At 45.0% G+C, this 20,297-nt stretch overlaps 2 protein-coding genes across 3 annotated transcripts; one reads left to right on the forward strand and one right to left on the reverse strand.

Moving 5' to 3' along the window:
• The first annotated feature begins 686 nt into the window (after nt 1–686).
• Nucleotides 687–9,943, forward strand: LOC139405559 (telomere repeat binding bouquet formation protein 1). The gene is made up of 22 exons (XM_071147976.1): nt 687–1,263; nt 1,369–1,479; nt 1,590–1,718; nt 1,796–1,927; nt 2,200–2,260; nt 2,432–2,550; nt 2,742–2,870; nt 3,357–3,509; nt 3,969–4,100; nt 4,223–4,348; nt 4,472–4,614; nt 4,808–5,179; nt 5,533–6,023; nt 6,164–6,234; nt 6,380–6,475; nt 6,564–6,770; nt 6,842–6,925; nt 7,091–7,213; nt 7,345–7,386; nt 8,552–8,631; nt 8,973–9,115; nt 9,258–9,943. Exons 1-21 carry the CDS (start codon nt 1,227–1,229, stop codon nt 9,084–9,086), a joined length of 2,952 nt encoding a protein of 983 aa, XP_071004077.1. The 5' UTR covers nt 687–1,226; the 3' UTR covers nt 9,087–9,115; nt 9,258–9,943.
• Nucleotides 9,944–14,507: 4,564 nt separating this feature from the next.
• On the reverse strand, nt 14,508–19,979 carry LOC139405683 (protein TsetseEP-like). 2 transcript variants are annotated; one of them, XM_071148104.1, is made up of 2 exons: nt 19,850–19,979; nt 14,508–16,024 (listed from the first exon to the last, which is right to left on the reverse strand). In XM_071148104.1, exon 2 carries the CDS (start codon nt 16,015–16,017, stop codon nt 15,244–15,246), a length of 774 nt encoding a protein of 257 aa, XP_071004205.1. In that variant the 5' UTR covers nt 16,018–16,024; nt 19,850–19,979; the 3' UTR covers nt 14,508–15,243. The 2 variants fall into 2 exon arrangements, with proteins under 2 accessions (XP_071004205.1, XP_071004213.1); XM_071148112.1 differs by lacking the exon at nt 19,850–19,979 and adding an exon at nt 19,545–19,674 and having other exon boundaries at nt 14,514–16,024.
• Nucleotides 19,980–20,297: the final 318 nt, after the last annotated feature.

Here is a 20,297-nt window from a genome sequence, read left to right on the forward strand (position 1 = left end):
GCTTATGTCACAGAGAGGCACACAAACAGTGGACAAGGTGAGTAAGTGACAGGCTGTGTGAGTCAAATGCAGTGATTTATTTAGACAAATATACAAAGAACATTTTACATTTACATCACGCCCTGAATGTAGACCAGGGCGGGATCAGCCAGCGGCTTCATTTGGAAGATCTCCTGTTCTGACTGCAGCGCGACGACTGGGCCGCCTGTGAGTGTTTTGGGACGAGAACCACGGCAGCACCCGCTGCTAGTTGAGAAGAGTAAGAACGATACGTGCTTTCACGTCAGTCTCCAAAAGCACCAGAAAAAGTCGCTAGATTTGTCGCCAGTCGCTTTTTTGAAAATGTGTCGCTAGAAGGGTCTGAATGCTCGCTAAATATAGCGATAAGTCGCTAAGTTGGCAACACTGCTCCAGGGACACGTGCTTTCACGTCAGAATCTCCATTAACACCAGAAAAAGTCGCTAGATTCCATTCCATTTCCGGGAACAAAAAAAAAAACCTTCTCAATGTCCATCCGGAATCCCCAAAGATAAATAGTATAAAAGGCGGGATTTATAACTTTGTGACTGTGATAACTAGTGACAACCCTATTTCTAGCTTAGTTGACAGATGCCGGCATCACTCTGTTCGTCCTCCCCGTAACCGCTCGACTCATGTCCCCCGCTTCTCCCCTCAGCGCTCTAATCCTACCTATTCCTCTCGCAGAAAACGGTGCCACGTCTCAAACTGCCTTCGTATCTGTGTGGTATTTAGCTCATGTTTAACCATTGACTCGGTTTTAACGCGGGCGTTGTTAGCTAATTAACTACCTTGCTTCGTTCCGCCTTCCCCTACAAATCAAGCGCGCCTTTACTGTGGCCAATCAGAAACGATGGCATCGTAGCGGCAATTTATAATCAACTTCCATCCATTGTCATTTTAACCATCCAGCAACACAGCAACACCTTAACATCTGTTTAGTGTCCAGCAAAGGACAAATGACAATGTAAAAGAGTATACTTTTGAATTGTAATTAATGAAGTGAAATTATGAATTGGCAAGTAGCTAGCTAGCTAACGTTAAGTGATTTCAGTGCGGTCGCTCATGAGGAGAGTTCGCAGTGTGACAACGCCGGCAATCTGACTGCTTTCATGCTAGCTGTTACGGCAACTGCACAGATTCATATCTTTGGAACATCTGTTCTAGCTAGCTAGCGTCCTTATTTCACGAAGCATATCCATTGAAGATGGAAAAGGATGTTTCCAGCGTAAGCAAACATAATGGTGAGTGTTGGTCGTAGTTGATGGACTTCTATAAGTTACACTACAGTACTTGACGGGTTATTTGTTGGTTTTGTCTATCTCCATGAGTTTATTTTTACTTTACAGCCACGAAGACAGATCTGAGTTTGTTGCTGGAGTGTCTGAAGTACCAGATGAGATGTCCTGATTCACAGAAACAAGCTCTTCTTACCATCTATTCTATCTGTCAACAGAGAGGTCACACACACACACACACACACAGCAAATCCCCTAAAGATATATTTGTCAATTTGTCTATAAATCTAACAGTTATGCAATGGTACTGATTTTCTCTCTCTCTTTCTCAGAGGAGAATGTGAACTTCTTCAGAGAGATTGGAGGGGTGGTGTTTGTGTACAACCTCTCCAAATCTAGTGCTCACGCAGAGGTCAGGGAGACCTCTCTCTTCATACTGGGAACGCTGGCAGAGGCTAATGGTGTGTGTGTACTGGTAGTGTACTTTAAGCAGGTTCTCTGATGCTGTATGTGAATTGTAAACAGGCTGTGTGTGTAGTGTACTGTAAGCAGGCCTTGTGTAGGAGGGAGCTGTTCAGTGATCTGACAGATGGTCTGATGCAGCAGGACAGCCCACTGACCCAGAGGAGAGTAGCTGTCTACCTGATCTCTGTCCTCGTCGCCAACAACAGTAAGCGCTGCGGTTGAGAATTGATTTTGGACAGGGAGTGATTGTCATGACAGGCATGTGTTTAGCTGGTACAGCCAGAGGATGGACCGCCCCTTCTTGGACTCCCCTGTCTGGTGCCTCTCAAGGTTACATCCTTCCATGAAGTTTTTCCTTGCCACTGTGCTACTGCTTGATCTTTGGGGTCTAGGCCATGTTACTGTAAGGCACTTTGGGATGTTTATGTGAAATCACTGTATATTACACATTAAATGTGATTGTGTGTGCTGCTTTAGGGTCTGGACAGATTTTCGCTCAGACCTCTGGCTGTCTGGACATCCTGCTAGACTTGTTCAGGTAAACACTGAAAAGCACCACTGGTTTTCAGGCAGAAGTTTCCAAATGGAGAACTAATTTACTTTTACAAAAGACCTGAATGGTCGAGGTGAGCAGTAGATACAAATAGCACTGAAACTATATAGGACAACACCAATTCCAGTTCAGGATGATTGATTTTTCTCTCCGCAGGACTAGTTTCCCTCTCTCTGGCAAGGCCACAGTGAAACCTGCAAACATCACTCAGCTGTTCCAACTCTGGACCTCTGTGTCCAGTGCTCTCTGTGGCTGTGTCAACAACCCCCAGAATGGTAACACCTGTGTCCGTGTGTATGTTTGTGTCCTTGTACAGTGTTCTATGCAGCTGAACATAAAATAAACAACTCTGGTTACGCATGCATGTGTGTATCTTGCAGTAGGTTAATGTTTTAGAGAGATGGAACAGAAGGGAAATCGAAGGAAAACTATTTTTGTCTCATGTCTTAACCCTTTCTTTCCCTAGAGGAGAGCCAGCGAATCTGTGTGTCAGCCTTCCCCCTGGTCAAGTCCTGGCTGCAGCAGCTCTCTCACCCCCAGGCAGAGATGGTTCAGCCCATCTGCTCCTTCATAGCCATGACGGTCGCCAACAACCGTGAGTAAGACCGGGATGATGCACTGACACTGTTTGGAGTCTGTTACTTACATATGTATCCATATCTTGTGATTTAAAATGGCCGGTTAGCCTTTTTCAAAGACTTGCTTAAGTTGTCTGTCACACACAGAATACCTAGGTTGCTCTTGCAATGGATGATTTGTAATTGTAATCCGACTAGTTTTATAAGTGTAGTGTTGTTGGTTTTATTTCCATGATGGCCTGACAAAGATGTGAAGGATTGATGCAGACCTTCAGTCTGTAGAGGTTACAGTATCTTGGAGTGTTTTGATTTAGACAACGTTTCACTAACTGTTCAGATGAAGGTCTCTCTCTCGTCTTATGGATGGATGCTTTTAGTCTGTAGATACTACAGTGTAGAGAACAGTTTTGGTTTATCTATTGAACTCCCATTATCTTGTATTTCACTCCTTTCTCTGTGTCTCACTATCTATCTCTCCCTCTGGATCCCTCTCTCTCTATCAGATTGTGCTCAGGAGAGTTTTTCCAGAGTTGGCGGGCTCGGAACTCTGACCCAAACTCTGATTCACTTTGCCTCTGATGCCTCCCACAGCCCATTGGCCTGTCAGCTGTCTGTCATCATGACCAAAACCGTGTCAGCCTGCATCACTGACAACCGTGAGTGAATCATTCCCTGAATCGCAAATCAACCCCTACCCCCGAGGCAACTAGATTCATCGGCGGGATGATTTTTGTCAGAGCGGAGGGTCGGGGAGCTGGAACATAAGAATTTGTATACTGAAAATTAACCACAACTAAACCCAAAAGGAGATGGTATTTGAAAAGAACAGTTTTCATACCTTGATTACATTGAGACACAATCACATATATCCTAAATCATTTTTTGCTGAATTCCTGATGATTTTACAGACTTTGTGTTGCCAAAAACACACAAAAAATATTTCTTTTTACTAGAACCTTTGGGGGGGCAAAAAATAAATTGCTCACAGGAAGATTTTGGCCTGTTGCCTATCCCTGCTATAGGCCTAGGCACTTGTATAGAACTCATTCACTCTCATACAGCCATGTAAACCAGCACTCCTCAGGTAACCAGTCCATTCTCTCCTCTGTGCGTAGCTGTGTTGGTGTCAGGTCTGGCAGGTTATGGTTTGGTTCCCCCCCTCATCTCCCTGCTGTCCAGCCCCATCCTGGATCCCCAAGGCAGGCTAATTATCATACTCACCCTGGGACACTGCACTGAGGCCTCTGGTAACTAGCACAGCTTAATTGGAAACAAATAATGACCATATTACATCAATGATAACCGCACAGTAATAACTGGAATAACTACTAGAGTATTTAACCCCCCCCCCCCCCCCCCCCCCCTCCAGAGGAGCACCAGTCTCAGTTGTTACAGTGTGGAGGTCTGTCCCTCATCATCACTCTACTGACTGAGTCTACCAGCGAAGAGCTCAGGAAGGCTGCTACGTTCATACTGCAGACCTGCAAACAGGCTAGTGAGTGTACACACACACACACACACACACACAAAGACCTGTTCAAAGGTCCGCGAGTCTGTTAAAGTGAGTCTAGCCATTTGATGTCCAAAGCACTCTCCTATCATCCTTCTCTCTTCCCAGCTGTGTCTCTGCGTGGTGCAGTCCAGGGGGTGTCCCTGGGTCAGAATGGGGAGCTGGAGCCCCCTGTGGACATGGAGGGGTACTGGAGGTCAGCACGAGACATGCTGCACAGGATCAACCAGCTGGAGAGACAACAGGCTCAGGTGTACTAAATACACACACACACACACACAGCAATCTTTACAAAGGCACTACAAACATCAGTCTTCTCCCCTACACACAGGCATATACACTCAGTCCCTCATCCACATGCACACTCCTCAAACCCCAAGCTTTTATATAGACACACAAGTCTTCCTCTTATCTCGTGTGTGTGGTGTTGGGGTTGTTGCCCAGGGAGCTGAGGAAGAGTGGGAGGAGGACACACCGAACCCTCCAGACCAACAGAACCCTACAGGATTGGGGAGGAAGGAGCTACTCTCACCCATACCCCTCCCCCCAACCCCCCACCACATCTCCTTACCATACCAGGAGAGGAGAGGAGGAGGAGGAGATAAAAGGTGTGAGGAGAGTTGGAGAGGAGTAGAGCGGAGGGGCCAACAGAGAAGATATGGAAGGGGAGGAGAGAAAGGAGAGGAGAGGGCAATGGATGGCGAGAGAGAGACCCCTGTCCTGCCTGTCTTAGCGAGGGTGGGTAGAGATGGAGAGAGAGTGAAGCGAGACCAGAGAGAGGAGAATCAACCCACAAACAGAGGGCATGACCTAACGGTGAGGGTCTAACTAGGTTCCAGTCCAGTCCCCACACAATTGTCTGTACAGACCCTTGGCCCCTACCCTCTAGGCCAGGCCTGGACAATTCCAGTCCTCGGGGGCCTGATTGGTGTCACACTTTTTCCCCTGCCCCAGCTAACACACCTGACTCCAATAATCAACTAATCATGATCTTCAGTTAAAAATGCTGGGAGTGTAACCAATCAGGCCCCTGAGGACTGGAGTTGCCCAGGTCTGCTCTAGGCACTTCATGTTCACCTGAAAGGATTGGATAGGTATAACAAGCAATATTGTAGCTCCACCATGTCGTATGATATGCTGTCAAAAGTTGTGGTTGTTTTGACCACTAGCGTGTAAGGAGACTGGTATTCCAAGCCAGTGAGGAGCCGCAGAAACACAGCCGCAGCAGCAGAGAGCGAGAGAAGAGGACCCGCACACACTCTCTCACACATCAAGAGAGGGAGAGCGACAGGGCAGCACACAGAAACACACCGGCAGCACAGGAAAGATGCACCACGCTGCACACACTTGGAAACACACAAAGAGAGAAGAAAAGGGACAGGGGCTCGGCAGCTATGAGAAACACTTATCCTCTCTACACGAACACACTGGCAGAGAAAGACAAAACCACACAGACCGAGAACCGCCGAGACGAGCACCCTGGGAGGAGACGGCAGACTGTGTCAGCCACGGGCCATGCTGGACTTGGTACAGCTGGTGTCGCGGGGCAGCCCAGTGGTGGAGAGGATGAGAGGTGTTCTGTATGTCTGGGGACGGGAACACTGGTCACCTCCTCTTCCTCCAGGCCACTAGAGGGACTCTCCCAGACACACACACACAGGTCAGTACACTGCACAATATGCAAATGCTATATTTATTGAAACATGATTCTTGTGAAGTGTTTCATCTTAATGTTATGTAAGAAATGAAGTGGAATTCTGTATATACCTGTTTTTCTCTCCCTCGTGGTTCGGGGTTTAGCCAAGTGTTCAAGTGCCCAGCTCCAGGCAAGTCAGGTTTGGGCAGGCAGAAGAAACTGTTGGACAATGAAGGTACAACATGTCAATGGGATAAAGTGACAATGCAAAACTGTGTTTATCGCTTTATCTACAGTTCTGAAATAAAGTTGAACCGTCTCTTACCAAATCCCAACAGTAATATAGTTCTTGCCTCTCTCTCCCCCCTGCACTTTCTTAGATGTCCTCTCTGTGTGTTCTGAGCTGCTGGACAGTGAGATCCGTAAAATAATGGAGACTCCAGTCACCACATATAAACCCACCTATAGGTGCTCAGGTGTGTGTGAGTATGTATACAGTATTGTGTGTGTGTATACAGTATAGTGTGTGTTTGTTTGTTAACCCAGCTGTTTCCATCTCCCCAGGCTGTGGGTTGCGGTTCAGTGAGGTGACCAGCCGGTCATTCCCTCTCCTCCAGAGGTTCTGTCCTCACAGCTGTGACCTGCACATGGTGCTGCAGCAGGCCACACACAGCTACACAAAGTGCCTCCGAGAAATATGCAGGAGGAGAGACGCACACACGACCAAGCAGAGAGAGGGAGGGATGCAGAGCATCCCGGATAACTGCAGAGGTAAGAATTCTGAAGTGCTGAACACACACGATCTGACGCGATCTGACATGATGTGTGTCCTGTTGTAACAGATGCCAGTCTAACTCCTATCCATAAAGGAACCCTGCTGAAGAGCTTCTCAACCCACAGAGGACAACACAGAAATGACCACAACCGTAAGATTCACCATCTCACCAAAAGTTCTATCCTCTGTCTTTGGGTTGGAAAACGACAACCTATTATATTATTCTCTATCGCGCTCTTTCTCCTCCCTCTCTGCCCCCCCATCTCTCTCTTTCTCCCCCCCCCCATCTCTCTTTCTCCCCCCCCATCTCTGTCAGATGTGAGTCTCACCCCTCTAAAGAAGCGTAGTCCATATGGAGATATCACCCTGACTCCTGTGCGTAGAGGTGGTCTTATGAGGAGCGTCTCCTCTGTGACCAGCAGGGGGCAGGAGAGAGGAGGTACAGGATGTTCAGACAACTTAACACACTGCAGCACATTGGCACTTTAGCCTTCATTTAACCCGGCTCATAATGAGTTAGCCTTATTGCTTCTAATATGTCCTCTCTCTCTCACTCACTCACACACACAGATGTTAGTCTCACTCCCTTGAAGAAGGCTCGGCCCTCTGAAGGTAAGGAAATTAAGCTTTTGTTGAAATGTGATCCTGTATGTTTTGTTTCGATTTCTTTTTGGATGGAAGTGTGTGTGTTTAAATATTACTTCTGGAAGTTGTTCTGATCATGCCTCCTAGCTGTCAGGGTTATATAATCATGCATTATGGTGTTGTGCAACAATTACACTGGTTTGATTGGGGGTATCTCACTCGATCATGGCAAGGGGTCAGAGGTTAGGGTCAGTCTTGTGCTCAGGATACAGAATGGGGTTAGAAAGAGGCTGAGATTTGGGCTAAATTTGAAATGGGTGTTGGAGATTGGATAGTTATGGGATAAGTTAGACGGTGGTGACGGGCTGCTTTGAGGTTATAACCAATATGCGACTTGAATGCCTGTGTGTGTGCGCATTTGTGGTTGTGTGTGTTTCTCGTGAGATTCCTGGTGTCCAGTATATTCCTGGCAGCACAGAGGAATGTTGAACCACTGCCAATGTTCTCACAGGCCAGAGCGGCCTTAGTTGTTCAACACTAGCTCCTAGCTACAGTAGTCATCACTCTGTTACTGAGCTCTACAGCTGTACGACGCTAGCTAGTTTAAACTCTGTTATAGCGCTGTCAAGCCGCCCCCCCCTCCCCAATGTCATGTAGCAGTGTCCACTTCTAGTCTTTTGTGTTTCACTCTTCATTTAGATTTACTCTTGCCCTCTCTTTATGAACACATGCTTCCTCGTCATCCACTTTTTTTGTCTGAAATACTACATTCTCTTTCTCTGTCTGTCGCCCTCTCGTGTGCTCTAGTCTCTACCCCCCCCCCCCCCCCCCCCCCTGCCCTCCTCCTCTTCTTTCTGTCTTTATCGCTTTTCTCTGTTCTTTCTCTGCCCCTCTCTCTTGCTCAGTCTCTCTCCCTCTCTGGCCATTGAATCTCTCCCTTGTGTACTATTGTTCTGGTTGCAGGCAGCTGTATTAGGTGTGACGAGTGACGTAATTTCACTCCAATGGAGAAGAGAGGGAGAGATTGTCTGTGTTTAGTTCAATACGCTCTGACAACTGTTGGTCTCTGCTCTCAATGAGGCGTGACATCAGTTCTTTGCTTTCTGTCTCTCACTCTCTTTCTCTATGACTGACACACACACACACACACACACACACAGAATAATGTTCTCTCTCTCGTTGACACACACAGACAGGAGAACAGATCATGGGGAAGATGGTGCCATTGATGATCAGCAGGAGACTCTGTTCATGGGAAAACCCTCTCTGACTGTAAGGAGAGAGAGACCAGCTCTGTCTCTGTAGAAGTGTGTGTTGAATGGAGGTTAATCTATAGTGGATGGACTGTATAGGATGGCTAGTGTTTTAGTTACCAGGCAATGTGACAGCAGACAACTATGCCAGTATGTGTTTGTGTGATGGTGGCTCCTTCCCTGTTCAGTAGGGAAGTTTGTCTGTCGCAAAACCAAGGAAAGGAGGATGATGACTGATTTGTGTTTTGTCTCATGTCCTCTTCCTGTCTCTTTCTGTTCTCTGCATTCTCGTACATTCAGTATTTCCAATTTAAGCCCTGCCCTCTTTCTTTCTCTCTCCCTCCCTCTCTTCATGTACAGAGGGAGAGGATGAAATTCAGCCGTGACGAGGAGCGTTACCTGTGTCGAGGTTTGGTCTATCCTGGAACACCATCCTGTGGTCCTATCCCTTCCAGCCGGGGCGCACCAATGTAGATCTGGCCAAGACATACAAACACCTGCAGGTAACAGGCATCAACAATGGTTTTACAAATGTTTGTCATTGACTTCAATTTCAGTTGGTGAGTATTCGACTGAGCCTGCTGTCTCTGTCATTCTCTCTGTCCCGTTCCTTGTTCCCTCTCATTTTCTCTTTCTCTCCCACAGGCTAAATTCCAGGGTATGGATTCAACCTCTCCCTGAGATCTGAGAAGAACACACTGATTTGTCTATTGTACATCACAGTAATATATTTGAAATACTCTAATTTAATATTGAGTAATAGTTTTGAAGTACTTACATTTAATCCCCAGTTTGAAATTGTTAACTTCTATTTTGTACTACTGTAAGTAAACCACATGAAGATGTATTTGAAATGCGTTAATTTAATACTCATTGAGGATTAATGACCGATCTGTTCTGTATTCCTCAACCTTGTTTTTTACGCAGCAGTATTGTGGTGCCTATGTGAAGTAGTTGAATATTATTTGGAATAGAAAAATGGAAATGATTCATGTAACTTGACATTTTTCATAATTTTGTTCACTGTTCATGTATGTCTTGAGACAGACGGTGGTTCACTTGTCATCTCCTGAAGTTGTTTCTATTGAATTAAACAGAAGGGTGTCCTATATGCAGCAATGTCTCATTGCTACTCTCACACCATGCCTTTTCATTCAGGGACCCTAGAGGCTTCAGGGAATGAACAACAATGATTTTTATTTACTGACTTGAGTTTAAGAACTGCTTTCTCTACTTCTAGAGAGTTGATCATGTTTGTCCCTCAAGGCGAAAGGCTTTCTACAGCTTGTTGTTACACTGAATAAAAATGTAACATGCAACAATTTAAAATATTTTACTGAGTTACAGTTCATATAAGGAAATCAGTCAAGTGAAATACATTCATTAGGCTCTAATTTATGGATTTCGCATGACTGGGAAGACAATGTGCATCTGTAGGGGAGTGGATCAGAAAACCAGTCAGTATCTGATGTGACCACCATTTGCCTCATGCAGCACAACACATCTTCGAATAGAGTGGATCAGGCTGTTGATTGTGGAATGTTGTCCTGCTCCTTCAATGGCTATGCGAAGTTGCTGGATTTGGCGTGAACTGGAACATGCTGTCGTAATGTAAATCCAGAGCATCCCAAACATGCTCAATGGGTATGCAAGCCATGGAAGAACTTGGACATTTTCAACTTCTAGCAATTGTGTGCAGATCCATCACCATCATGCTGAAATATAAGCTGATGGCTGTGGATGAATGTCACAATAATGGGCCTAAAGATCTCGTCACTGTCTCTGTGCATTCAAATTGCCATCGATAAAATGCAATTGTCCGTAGCTTATGCCTGGCCATACCATAACCAAACTGCCATCATGGGGCACTGTTCACAATGATATCAGCAAACCGCTCGCCCACACGACACCATACACGCTGTCTGCCATCTATCCAGTATAGTTGAAACTGATTCATCCGTCAAGCGCACACTTCAGAGTGCCAGTGGTTATTGAAGATGATCATTTGCCCACTGAAGTTGGTTAAGACTGCCGAAATGCAGTCCGGTCAAGACCCTGGTGGGGACGACGAGCATGTTGATGAGCTTCCCTGAGACCGTTTCTGACAGTTAGTGCAGAAATTCTTAGCTTGTGCAAACCCAGCTGTCCGGGTGGCTCGTCTCAGATCATCCCGCCGGATGTGGAGGTTCTGGGCTGGTGTGGTTAAGCATGGTCTGCGGTTGTGAGGACGGTTGGACGTACTGCCACATTCTCTAAAATGAAGTTGGAGGTTGCTTATGGTAGAGAAATTAACATTCAATTCTCTGACAACAGCTCTGGTGGACAAACATTCCTGCAGTCAGCATGCCAATTGCATACTCCCTCAACTTGAGACAACTGTATCATTGTGTTGTGTGACAAAACTGCACATTTTAAGTGGCATTTTATTGTCCCGAGCACAAGGTGCACCTGTGTAATGAGCATGCTGTTTAATCAGCTTCTTGATATGTCATACCTGTCAGGTGGATGGATTATCTAGGCAAAAGAGGAATGCTCACTATCAGGGATGTAAACAAGTTAGTGCACAACATTTGATAGAAATAAGATTTTTGTGCATGTGAACATTTCTGGGATCTTCTATTTCAGCTCATGAAACATGGGACCAACGTTTAACGTTTATATTTTTGTTCAGTATAGATATTAGAGTTTGAGACAATTTTATGCAATCCATGATTATGGGTGTGTGAGTGTGGTTTAAACATGCATGAAACATAGGAGACTGAATGGGAGAAGAAAAGGAATGTGAAAGTGCAGAGTAAAAACAACTCCAGGAGCTCATACTTTTCTTACATGGAGTTTTACCAGCAATTGAACCTGTTGAGTCAAACTTCTGTTCAATATTCCTGTGTTATATCAGAGGTTTTATAAACTCAGAAATGTTTGACAATTATGATTTAAATTAGCTTATATTATGATTTCTGATAATCAGGAATCCCTGATTTGTTTTTTTACTTCAGAAAACGAATAATGATGTGCTAATAGCGACCACCAGTCAGACTACATCATGAACCTACATATGACTAGCTGCTTTCACTATGTCTTCCTATTAAAATAGGCCAGTAGCCCATCCCCTAATGGTGACCACATCTCTTGAGTGGATATATGAAGTGTTGTTTATTGAGTTCAGAGCCTGTGGAATGATAGGAATCACATCTGGAGAAGAACAGGCTGCTGGTCTGACTGTTGCTATGTCTGGCAGATCTAGGATCAGATCTATGATGATGTTACCCTCTCCAGATCCTATCCTTAATCATCATGGATGAAACACAAAACTGACCAATGGGAGTGTGTGTGTGGCCACAAGTTCTGTCCTTGAGCTGTTCTTGTTTATTAATGTTCTGTAATATTTCATGTTTTGAGTCGACCCCAGGAAGAATAGCTCCTGCTTTCGCAATAGCTTATGGGGATCCTAATAAAATATCAAAATACCCTCACTGACCTAGTCTGCACTGTCATAAGGGAGAGGCTGGGGGAGCGATGTGGGGTGTATTCAGTGAGTAAACTGTGAATAGAGCTGACCAGATTCTTGATTCTACATTAAAAACAATTATATTGGTTCTACACTATACATGTCTTATTTTTTTCTCCCCAATTTCAATCTTGTCTTATCACTGCAACTCCCCAACAGACTCGGGACAGACCAAGGTCAAGTCATGCATCTCCCCAATTTCAATCTTGTCTTATCACTGCAACTCCCCAACAGACTCGGGACAGACCAAGGTCAAGTCATGCATCTCCCCAATTTCAATCTTGTCTTATTGCTGCAACTCCCCAACAGACTCGGGACAGACCAAGGTCAAGTCATGCATCTCCCCAATTTCAATCTTGTCTTATTGCTGCAACTCCTCAATGGACTCGGGACATCTGAAACATGACCCGCCAAACTGCGCTTCTTAACACCCGCCTGCTAAACCTGGAAACCAGCTTCACCAATGTGTTGGAGGAAACACCACTCAACTGATGACTGCAGTCAGCCTGCAAGTGCCCGGCCTGCCACAAGAAGTCGTTATTGCTTGACAAGCCAAGTAAAGCCCCTCCTGGCCAGAACCTCCCCTTACCCGGACAACGCTGGCCCTATGGGTGGTGGTGACACAGCCTGGGATCAAACCCAGGTCTGTAGTGATGCCTCAAGCACTGCGATGCAGTGCCTTAGACCGCTGCGCCACTCGGGGGGCCCCTACACTATACATTTCCATCAGTAATACTACATCCTCCCTGAGGTTTATGAGTAAGGGGACTGGTATGTCAGTATGTAGCCAAACTAGACAGGACAGAAGTATAGCACATTTGAACTACAATTTGAACAGTAAACTCAAACCTTAACGGCAGAACAAGCAGCCGATGTACTACATGCTCATCAGTTTTGACACCTTTGACCTTTCTAGCGTGGTCATCGAATGACTACTGTATAGAAGCACTGGGAGGAGCATGTAGTAAATCAACTTATACAATATTGCATCTGAAACATTCTGAACATTTCAACCCACTGAATACATCCATGGTGGAAGAGTTGTTTCTCAGTGGGGGGGTGGGAGGGTGTAGGAAAGTTCTGAGTTTATGAGCAGATTTCCCATGCTGCACTCTAGCACAGTCACACTGGAGACCACTGACTTAGACCCCTGAAACCCCCTTCCTCTTCTCCCAACCTTCGTCCTTCCCTCTCCATTCCCTGCGTCTTCCTTTCTCTCCCACCCCCCTTTCTCTATCACCCCTTTCCACCCTTTTCCTCGCTCCTTCCCTCTCCACTCCCACATTCAACCGCCAATTCACTCTGTGAGAGCGCTCTGTCTTCCTCTATGTGCACACATGTTCTGCACTGTATGTGTACGCGCATGTATGTGAACGTGCTTCCGCAGCATGAATGTGTGTATGTGGGTTGGAATGACAGTGTGTGTTGAGGGAGAGTGGGAACTCCCTGAGCAGTGATCAGGATGAGCAGGAGAGGCAAGAGGGGTTCTATGAGCGCAGAAACACATTCATGCTTCCCACATGCTGTATTGGCCATGGATCTTAAAGGCCCAGGGCAGTAAAAAAGTGATTTTCCTGTGTTTCATATATTTCCACACTATGGAGGTTAGAATAATACTGTGAAATTGTGACAATGCCCTTTTAGTGTAAGAGCGATTTGTAAAGTCCACCTGAAATTTCAGCCTGTTTTAAGTGGGAGCGAGTTTTGGCCTTCCACGATGACATATCCAAGCAGTAAATTAGTTAGACCAATAAGATAGTTCCAAACCTCTGCCAACAGCACATTTTCCCTCCCCACTCAAACCACGCCCAGACTGTCCTAGTGTTGCTTTACTAAACATGTTTGTTCCAACAATTCTAGTTCTATGCTTGCAGTAGTCCCCTCCTACATACCTACAGGGACATGAGCCATAAGGAAATGGTTATGAACAACCAAGGGCTCTATTCAAGCAAAACCACTATCTAGTTGTTTCTGGGGCAGAAATGTTTTTTTGCATAGTGAAAGAGTGTACTGGAGCATAGAAGGAACTTGATGCACTGCTCAAGTGCTCATTCATCTAAATGCAAGTGTTCAGTTAAAAATGTAATGTAGCCCACAACTGATGGTCTGTCATTATGTAGAGAATTATTTCACTCCTTAATTTACCTATTGATTTCCTGATCTCTGTATTGATGTTTAGGGATTGAAATTGACTCACTAAGGTAATCTTTATTTGCTGATCTTCTTGGTTATGCTGAGCCATATCTCTGCAGCATTAGTGGCAGCACATAAACCTCTGAAAACAGCCTTAATCTAAAACGTCAGTCTTGGAAACAATGCACTTGCAGCCCTCAGCCTCTTTAAAGATTAAAAACCACATTAGAAAAGAACGAAAACAAAGAATCATCTTCAAGGTGGAACAATCTTATTTTATTTTCACAACCAGACCATCACCTTTTAGAAAATATAATAAGGTCACCTCCGTTTCAGAGTTAAAGAGGAAGGATTGTGAGAGTCCAAGCATGAATGTACATCATAGAATGTAGGCCGATTTCAAACGTTGTTACAATTCATCAGGTGTACACACCAAGGCAAACGTCTTGTCATACATAGTTACCACATATAGTTACTGTAAGTGTTCTGCTATGCAGTGTTATGTCTATATGGCTCAGAGGGCGATGATGGGTACACTTCTGCCCTGGCCACCCATCACCAAATCCCTTTAGTCAACCTACACTCAGAAAGGCACGTCTATTACCTGGGGTCTAATCATTATTCCAAAATGTTTCGCAACAGAAACTAGAATTTCTATTGGACAAATTCAGGTAGGTCCCACCCAGTTTAATTCCGTTTGCGTACGCTTGGTTCTGTTTGGTTCCTAGGGAATACATCCCAGGTCTCAGATTATCTGAATGCTACTTCACGGTCTTAGTTTTCCCTTTAGCCTTCTCAGATCAAAGTTGTACTCTTTTTTTTATACATTTTTTTTCTGCTGCGTCTGCCTTTTTTAGAACGTCATTGTCCATTTTTTTCTTCTAGTTTTTATTTTTATTTTCTCCGCCCATATCAGCTCAGTGGACACGTCACCTTCCGGAATGTCGTCTGCTATGACATCATTGACCATGATGTCATCGGCCGTCAGGTCTAAGTGGTTGAAGAATCCGCTTTGCTCAGCTCGCTGCCCATGACATCACACAGAAGCTTCTCCGCCATGGTTGCTGGCTTCTCCAGGGTTTCTTTGGACTTTTCTGGGACGGAGACAGAATTCCAGGCAGCCTTTACTTTGTCGTCATAGCATTCTGCACCCCCCAGGTCTGTGGGCTGGTCTGGGGCAGATCTGTGGGAGGGGGGAGCATCGAGGGGCTCAGGGGTCAGCTCAGGGACACCCAGGTCCAGAAGAGGGGCGGGGGAGGGGAAGGGCTCTGGAATGACTGGCTGTAGAAGGAACTCCTGGGAGAGGTTTGGCTCTGGGACAGCCTCCTGTTCTATGACGACTGGCTTTGGCTCCGGGACGACTGGCTTTGGCTCCGGGACGACTGGCTTTGGCACCGGGACGACTGGCTTTGGCTCCGGGACGACTGGCTTTGGCTCCGGGACGACTGGCTTTGGCTCCGGGACGACTGGCACTGGTTTGCTGACTGACACCAGGGGCTCGGGTTCAGGCGGTGCTGGGGCTACTAGCGGGACGCTCACCAGCTCCTCCAATGAGGGCTCCGTCTCTGGCTGCTTGGGGGGCTCTGGCTCAGCCTCCTGTACCGGTGCTGGCACTGATTCTACTACTGGTTCAGTCACCTCTGTAACCACCACTGGCGCATCAGCTACTGCCTCCACCACAGCTTCCTGCGTGTCGATTGCCTCCTCTGCAGCCTTCTGCTCGGCTGGTGCAGTGTCCCGTCTTCTGCTGATCTTGTTTCCCATGGTGCACCTGGAGACAATGAGACCGGCAGAGTGAGAGAGACACCTCAACCATGAGGAGAGGGCCCGACAGCGAGCAGATCAGGAGAGGGGGAAAAGGCCATTTGCACACCCAAACTTTGCACCGAGATAAACTGGGACAAAGTCCTGCTTCTTAAGGGTGGCTGTATCATCACCTGTCCATTTACATGTATGTTACAGGTTTAACAGGTCTGGTGAATCAGTAATCTAAAGAATCATATTTAGTTTGTCGTCTTGGACACGGACTTGCACATGAGCTAATGAACTCAATGGATAAAATACAGTCACCTTTCATTCACAGCTATTAGGTTGTGTGTGCTGGACTTTTCCCTGACCTTGTGCCTTGTTTGATTTTCCCAGCACCAGTGCCCAGTTTGGATGTGCTTATTGACTTAGTACGCCATAAATCATAGGCATCAGTGAGAGCAAGTAAACTAACTGGAAATTAGTGATGCACCGATATTACATTTTTGGTCAATACCGATATTTTCCTTTAAAAAAAAAAACCTGATATCGATAGTTAAAATTGTAACAGTCTTAAGCATTCTAGTACAGTTAAATAATTAACACACATGGACGCAGCAGTCTAAGGCACTGCATATCAGGCGTCACTGTTGGCATTTACAACACATGTCCCCATTACCAGTAAAGCATAATCAAAACCTATTTCTTTCACTTCCTTGCTGTGCCATTTCTTTGCTACGGAACGCCGTTTGGGTCTTTGCGTGTCAAAAAAAGAATAGTATGACAAGTTGAAAACATTGACGTGTCTGGACATGAATATGACTGCACGTCACATAATTTAACGTAGTTATTACATTGATTACACCATCACTTTTATTTCATGTCACAACGATACGTATGCGATGATGCTGGTAGTTGTCTCGTGCACCTACAGTACTGGTCCTAAATAAAATCTAGCTAGCCAATGGATGCAAACAATGTTCTTCCGCAAAAACATACCAAAACGACAATCTGTTTCAGTAGCTATAAATTAGCTATATAGTTAGCTCCCTAGGTGTTATCTAAAATAACCTTAATTTATAAGAGTTTTTATTTGATTAATGTTGGTCTGACCCATCTGTGAAGCTAGCCACAATAGTGGACATTGCGGTTAGCCTTCAAAATAAAAGTATGTTTTAATTTGCATCACTGTCAATTACATACTTTTATGTTGAATGCAAACTGCAAATTCCACTATTGTGCCTAATCCTTATTGTGGCTAGCTTCACAACACAACCAAGTCCGGTCGAGCCTCACTGGCCAGATGAAGCTAGCTGGCTGCTTATAACGTTAGCTTTGGGCAACAGGGTTAAGTAGCGGGATAGTTATTTGTCATTAACTGAAGTTCAATTTCAATAGGCGAACAACACGTGGCAACCTAGCTAATACTTACTCAAGGATTCCTAAAGCATTGCTACGAATAATGAAAATGACTACAGTTTCTAGTGGAAGTTGCGGTCGAACAAATGATGCTTTATTACCAATGCGGTATTGCAAACACATTGTTTGTGGCTGGTGTTTTCAGACTTAAAAAAAAAAAACCTTTGACAGTGCTACTGTATCTTTTTTTGAAATGCAAAGACCCAAACTGTGTTCCATAGTATGCATGTCTTGAAGCTAATAGCAGTGACGCTATTACTATGTAACTCCGGTAGGGCAACATCTGAAAAATAACGCACTTGGTAGTGTGTACCGGTGCTCGACCAGTCCGCGAACCCACGACAGTTGATTGTCAAGGGCATTGAATCCCATTATCTTGGCTTTAATGGATTTCGCCTTTTGAGTTGTCTCGCTGAAATGTTCTTACTCTTTCAAATGACTGCTCAACTTGTTGACTGCTCGATCCCCACAGCAGACATTGTGAGCTAGGTTAAGAATGTGGTCTTGCACGTGTAGCGCAAAATGTCATTACGGCATGTACCTAAATTATATTAGGTATGCACGTCAGCTTTGACATTGGGTTTTCACGTCGGCACTTTTAGCTAATATTGGCCGATTTCGAAATGTTCACCGATATATTGTGCATCCCTAGTGGAAATAAGTGTTTGGTTACCAACTGAACACCGCTCTCATCGCCACAAGCTACACCAGTGAGGAGACGGTGTAGAGTGTAATATCTGAATCCACTTGTCTTATGCTGTCAGGGGTGGGAGGAGATACAGCATTTAGTCTACTTCTCAAAGTGGTTTATCTGCTCTGTCACTAACAATGAACTGTAGATTTCGAGCTGGCTTATAATCATCGAACCATGGTGAGACTTGTCCCTGATGAACCAGTAATGTGACAACCACATCAGAATTATTTACACCACTGGCAGTTGCATTATCATTCTATTGTATGTGGTATAATTAGTGTGAGCTGTCCATGTCACTGAACTTCTGAGTAGTGGAATCCTTTGTTTCTACATGCATTTCTGGACTTATAAAATGAATGAGAGAGATATATATATATATATATATATATACACACATATATACACACACACACACACCCCACCCACTGATTCTTAAATAACAACTTATAAATGCCTCGTGAGGTTAGTTCAACTGTCATACACCATCAGAACCCAAAACACAAGCTTGTTTTACTTCAATGTTTGTAAACAAACACTGTATAGCCTAAAAACATGGTTAAAACTAATTTTGATATCATGGATGGTCATCAGTCCTTACATCCTGAGCCCATTCTGTGAATTTGAGAGTGGTTTCATTTATCCAGGCCCATCCCTAAGGTTTGTACCAAAACACAGGTGGGGTGACCATTATTATTATTTCAATTAAGGATTCTAGCTTTAACCTATCCAATCCCTTCACAAATTACCAACGTGCATTTACTTCAAACAACTTCACTATTCTGCAAATGGTTGGTGCAATTCTGCAGAGACAAAAATGGTAAACTACTATGGTTAAATATTGGGATCATACTTAGGGGAATTTCACCAACCAAGTTGTGCTACACAGGTTAAGAGGCACAATTGACCTCGATGCATTGGAACATTATGTTCCATCCCGTGCAGGATCACGTGTCCGCTCTATGGAGCGTATAGTGTCCCGTTCGTCCCTCGTCCCCGTCCCCCGAGCTACAAGCGCACGTGCGTGGTATGTAGGCTACATGTCCATGGGCACCGCCGGTGCATGCGACGATTTAAAACAATCCTCGAAAACGCGTTGGAGTCAAACTATGCACTACGAAGAAACAAGAGATTCACGCACTTGTGTTGCGCTCCAAATAAAGTACACGACAAATGCGCAAACAGTGAAATTGATTGTCTCAAGTAATGCGCGCAGTAAGATTTGGGGTTTAAACGGTTAAATATTCGTCAAACTTAACATGCACAAAAGCCACTTAAATTAATCAACGTTATTGATGACCAATGTTTCTTAGGGTAATCTCATTAAGCTAATTACCACCCAAACCACACGTTCCTCCAGCTGCTGTTTACTAGGCAGCACAAAAATGGGTCCCAGCCCGACATCGTCTACACACAGACAGCCCTCTAAAGTCACCCATCACCAAAGTAACCCAAACACCGCACTGAGACCTCCACAGCTGCGCATAATCATACAACAAATTAGCATTGATAAACGGGGAATGAGCGGACCTTGTGTTCGGGAGATGAAATTGAACGGAGAAAGAACAAAAGAGAGCTGATGAGGTAGGCGGGGTCGCCGATTGCTGAACAAGCTGAAACAGCCTCGAGTGAAAAGCACACTAACATAAAACAGCAGGCTAATCTAAAAATAACACAAAAAAACAAATACAATGACTTTTCGTCATTATAAAGTGCAGTGTTGAGAATATATTTACTAACCTTGGTAGCGGAATTAAAACGTGAATTTAAGCCGTGCTAGAGAGCGGAAAGTTCTTCTTGCGCTCTCACGACTTGGCGAGGCACGCACAGACTGAAGGGGAGGAAAGTTTGGACAGAGGTTTAGTGCGTGTTGTCTGGGATGTGTGTATTTGTGCGCGCGCCCACTGTCGCTCGTACGCCCGGAGACTGTGACCATGTTCCAACAGATAAATGTATCCTTCCTTCCTTCCCTCCATCCTTCCTTCCTTATTTCATCCCTACCTTCCTCTCCTTCTTGAATGGTCCACTGGTCTGGATGTATGAAAGCTATAAAGTGGAATCTTTCCTTTCACCTGGCCAATCATTTGAGATCAGTGATTTCTTCAGGGAGCTGTTGGAAGGATGCATTATGAAAGTATTGTAACAACTACACATGTTTTTTCTCTCAAATAGACAACCTCCTCCTAAT

This window comes from Oncorhynchus clarkii, chromosome 1 (assembly GCF_045791955.1).
Source record: "Oncorhynchus clarkii lewisi isolate Uvic-CL-2024 chromosome 1, UVic_Ocla_1.0, whole genome shotgun sequence".
In the NCBI taxonomy this organism is placed as follows: Eukaryota; Metazoa; Chordata; class Actinopteri; order Salmoniformes; family Salmonidae; genus Oncorhynchus; species Oncorhynchus clarkii.

Coding starts and splice junctions, on each gene's coding strand:
- LOC139405559 (XM_071147976.1), top strand. CDS start 1,227: ATGGAAAAGGATGTTTCCAGCGTAAGCAAACATAATG. Junction 1,480..1,589: donor TTCTATCTGTCAACAGAGAG/GTCACACACACA, acceptor TCTCTTTCTCAG/AGGAGAATGTGAACTTCTTC. Junction 7,387..8,551: donor GAAGGCTCGGCCCTCTGAAG/GTAAGGAAATTA, acceptor TGACACACACAG/ACAGGAGAACAGATCATGGG.
- LOC139405683 (XM_071148104.1), bottom strand. CDS start 16,017: ATGGGAAACAAGATCAGCAGAAGACGGGACACTGCACCAGCCGAGCAG.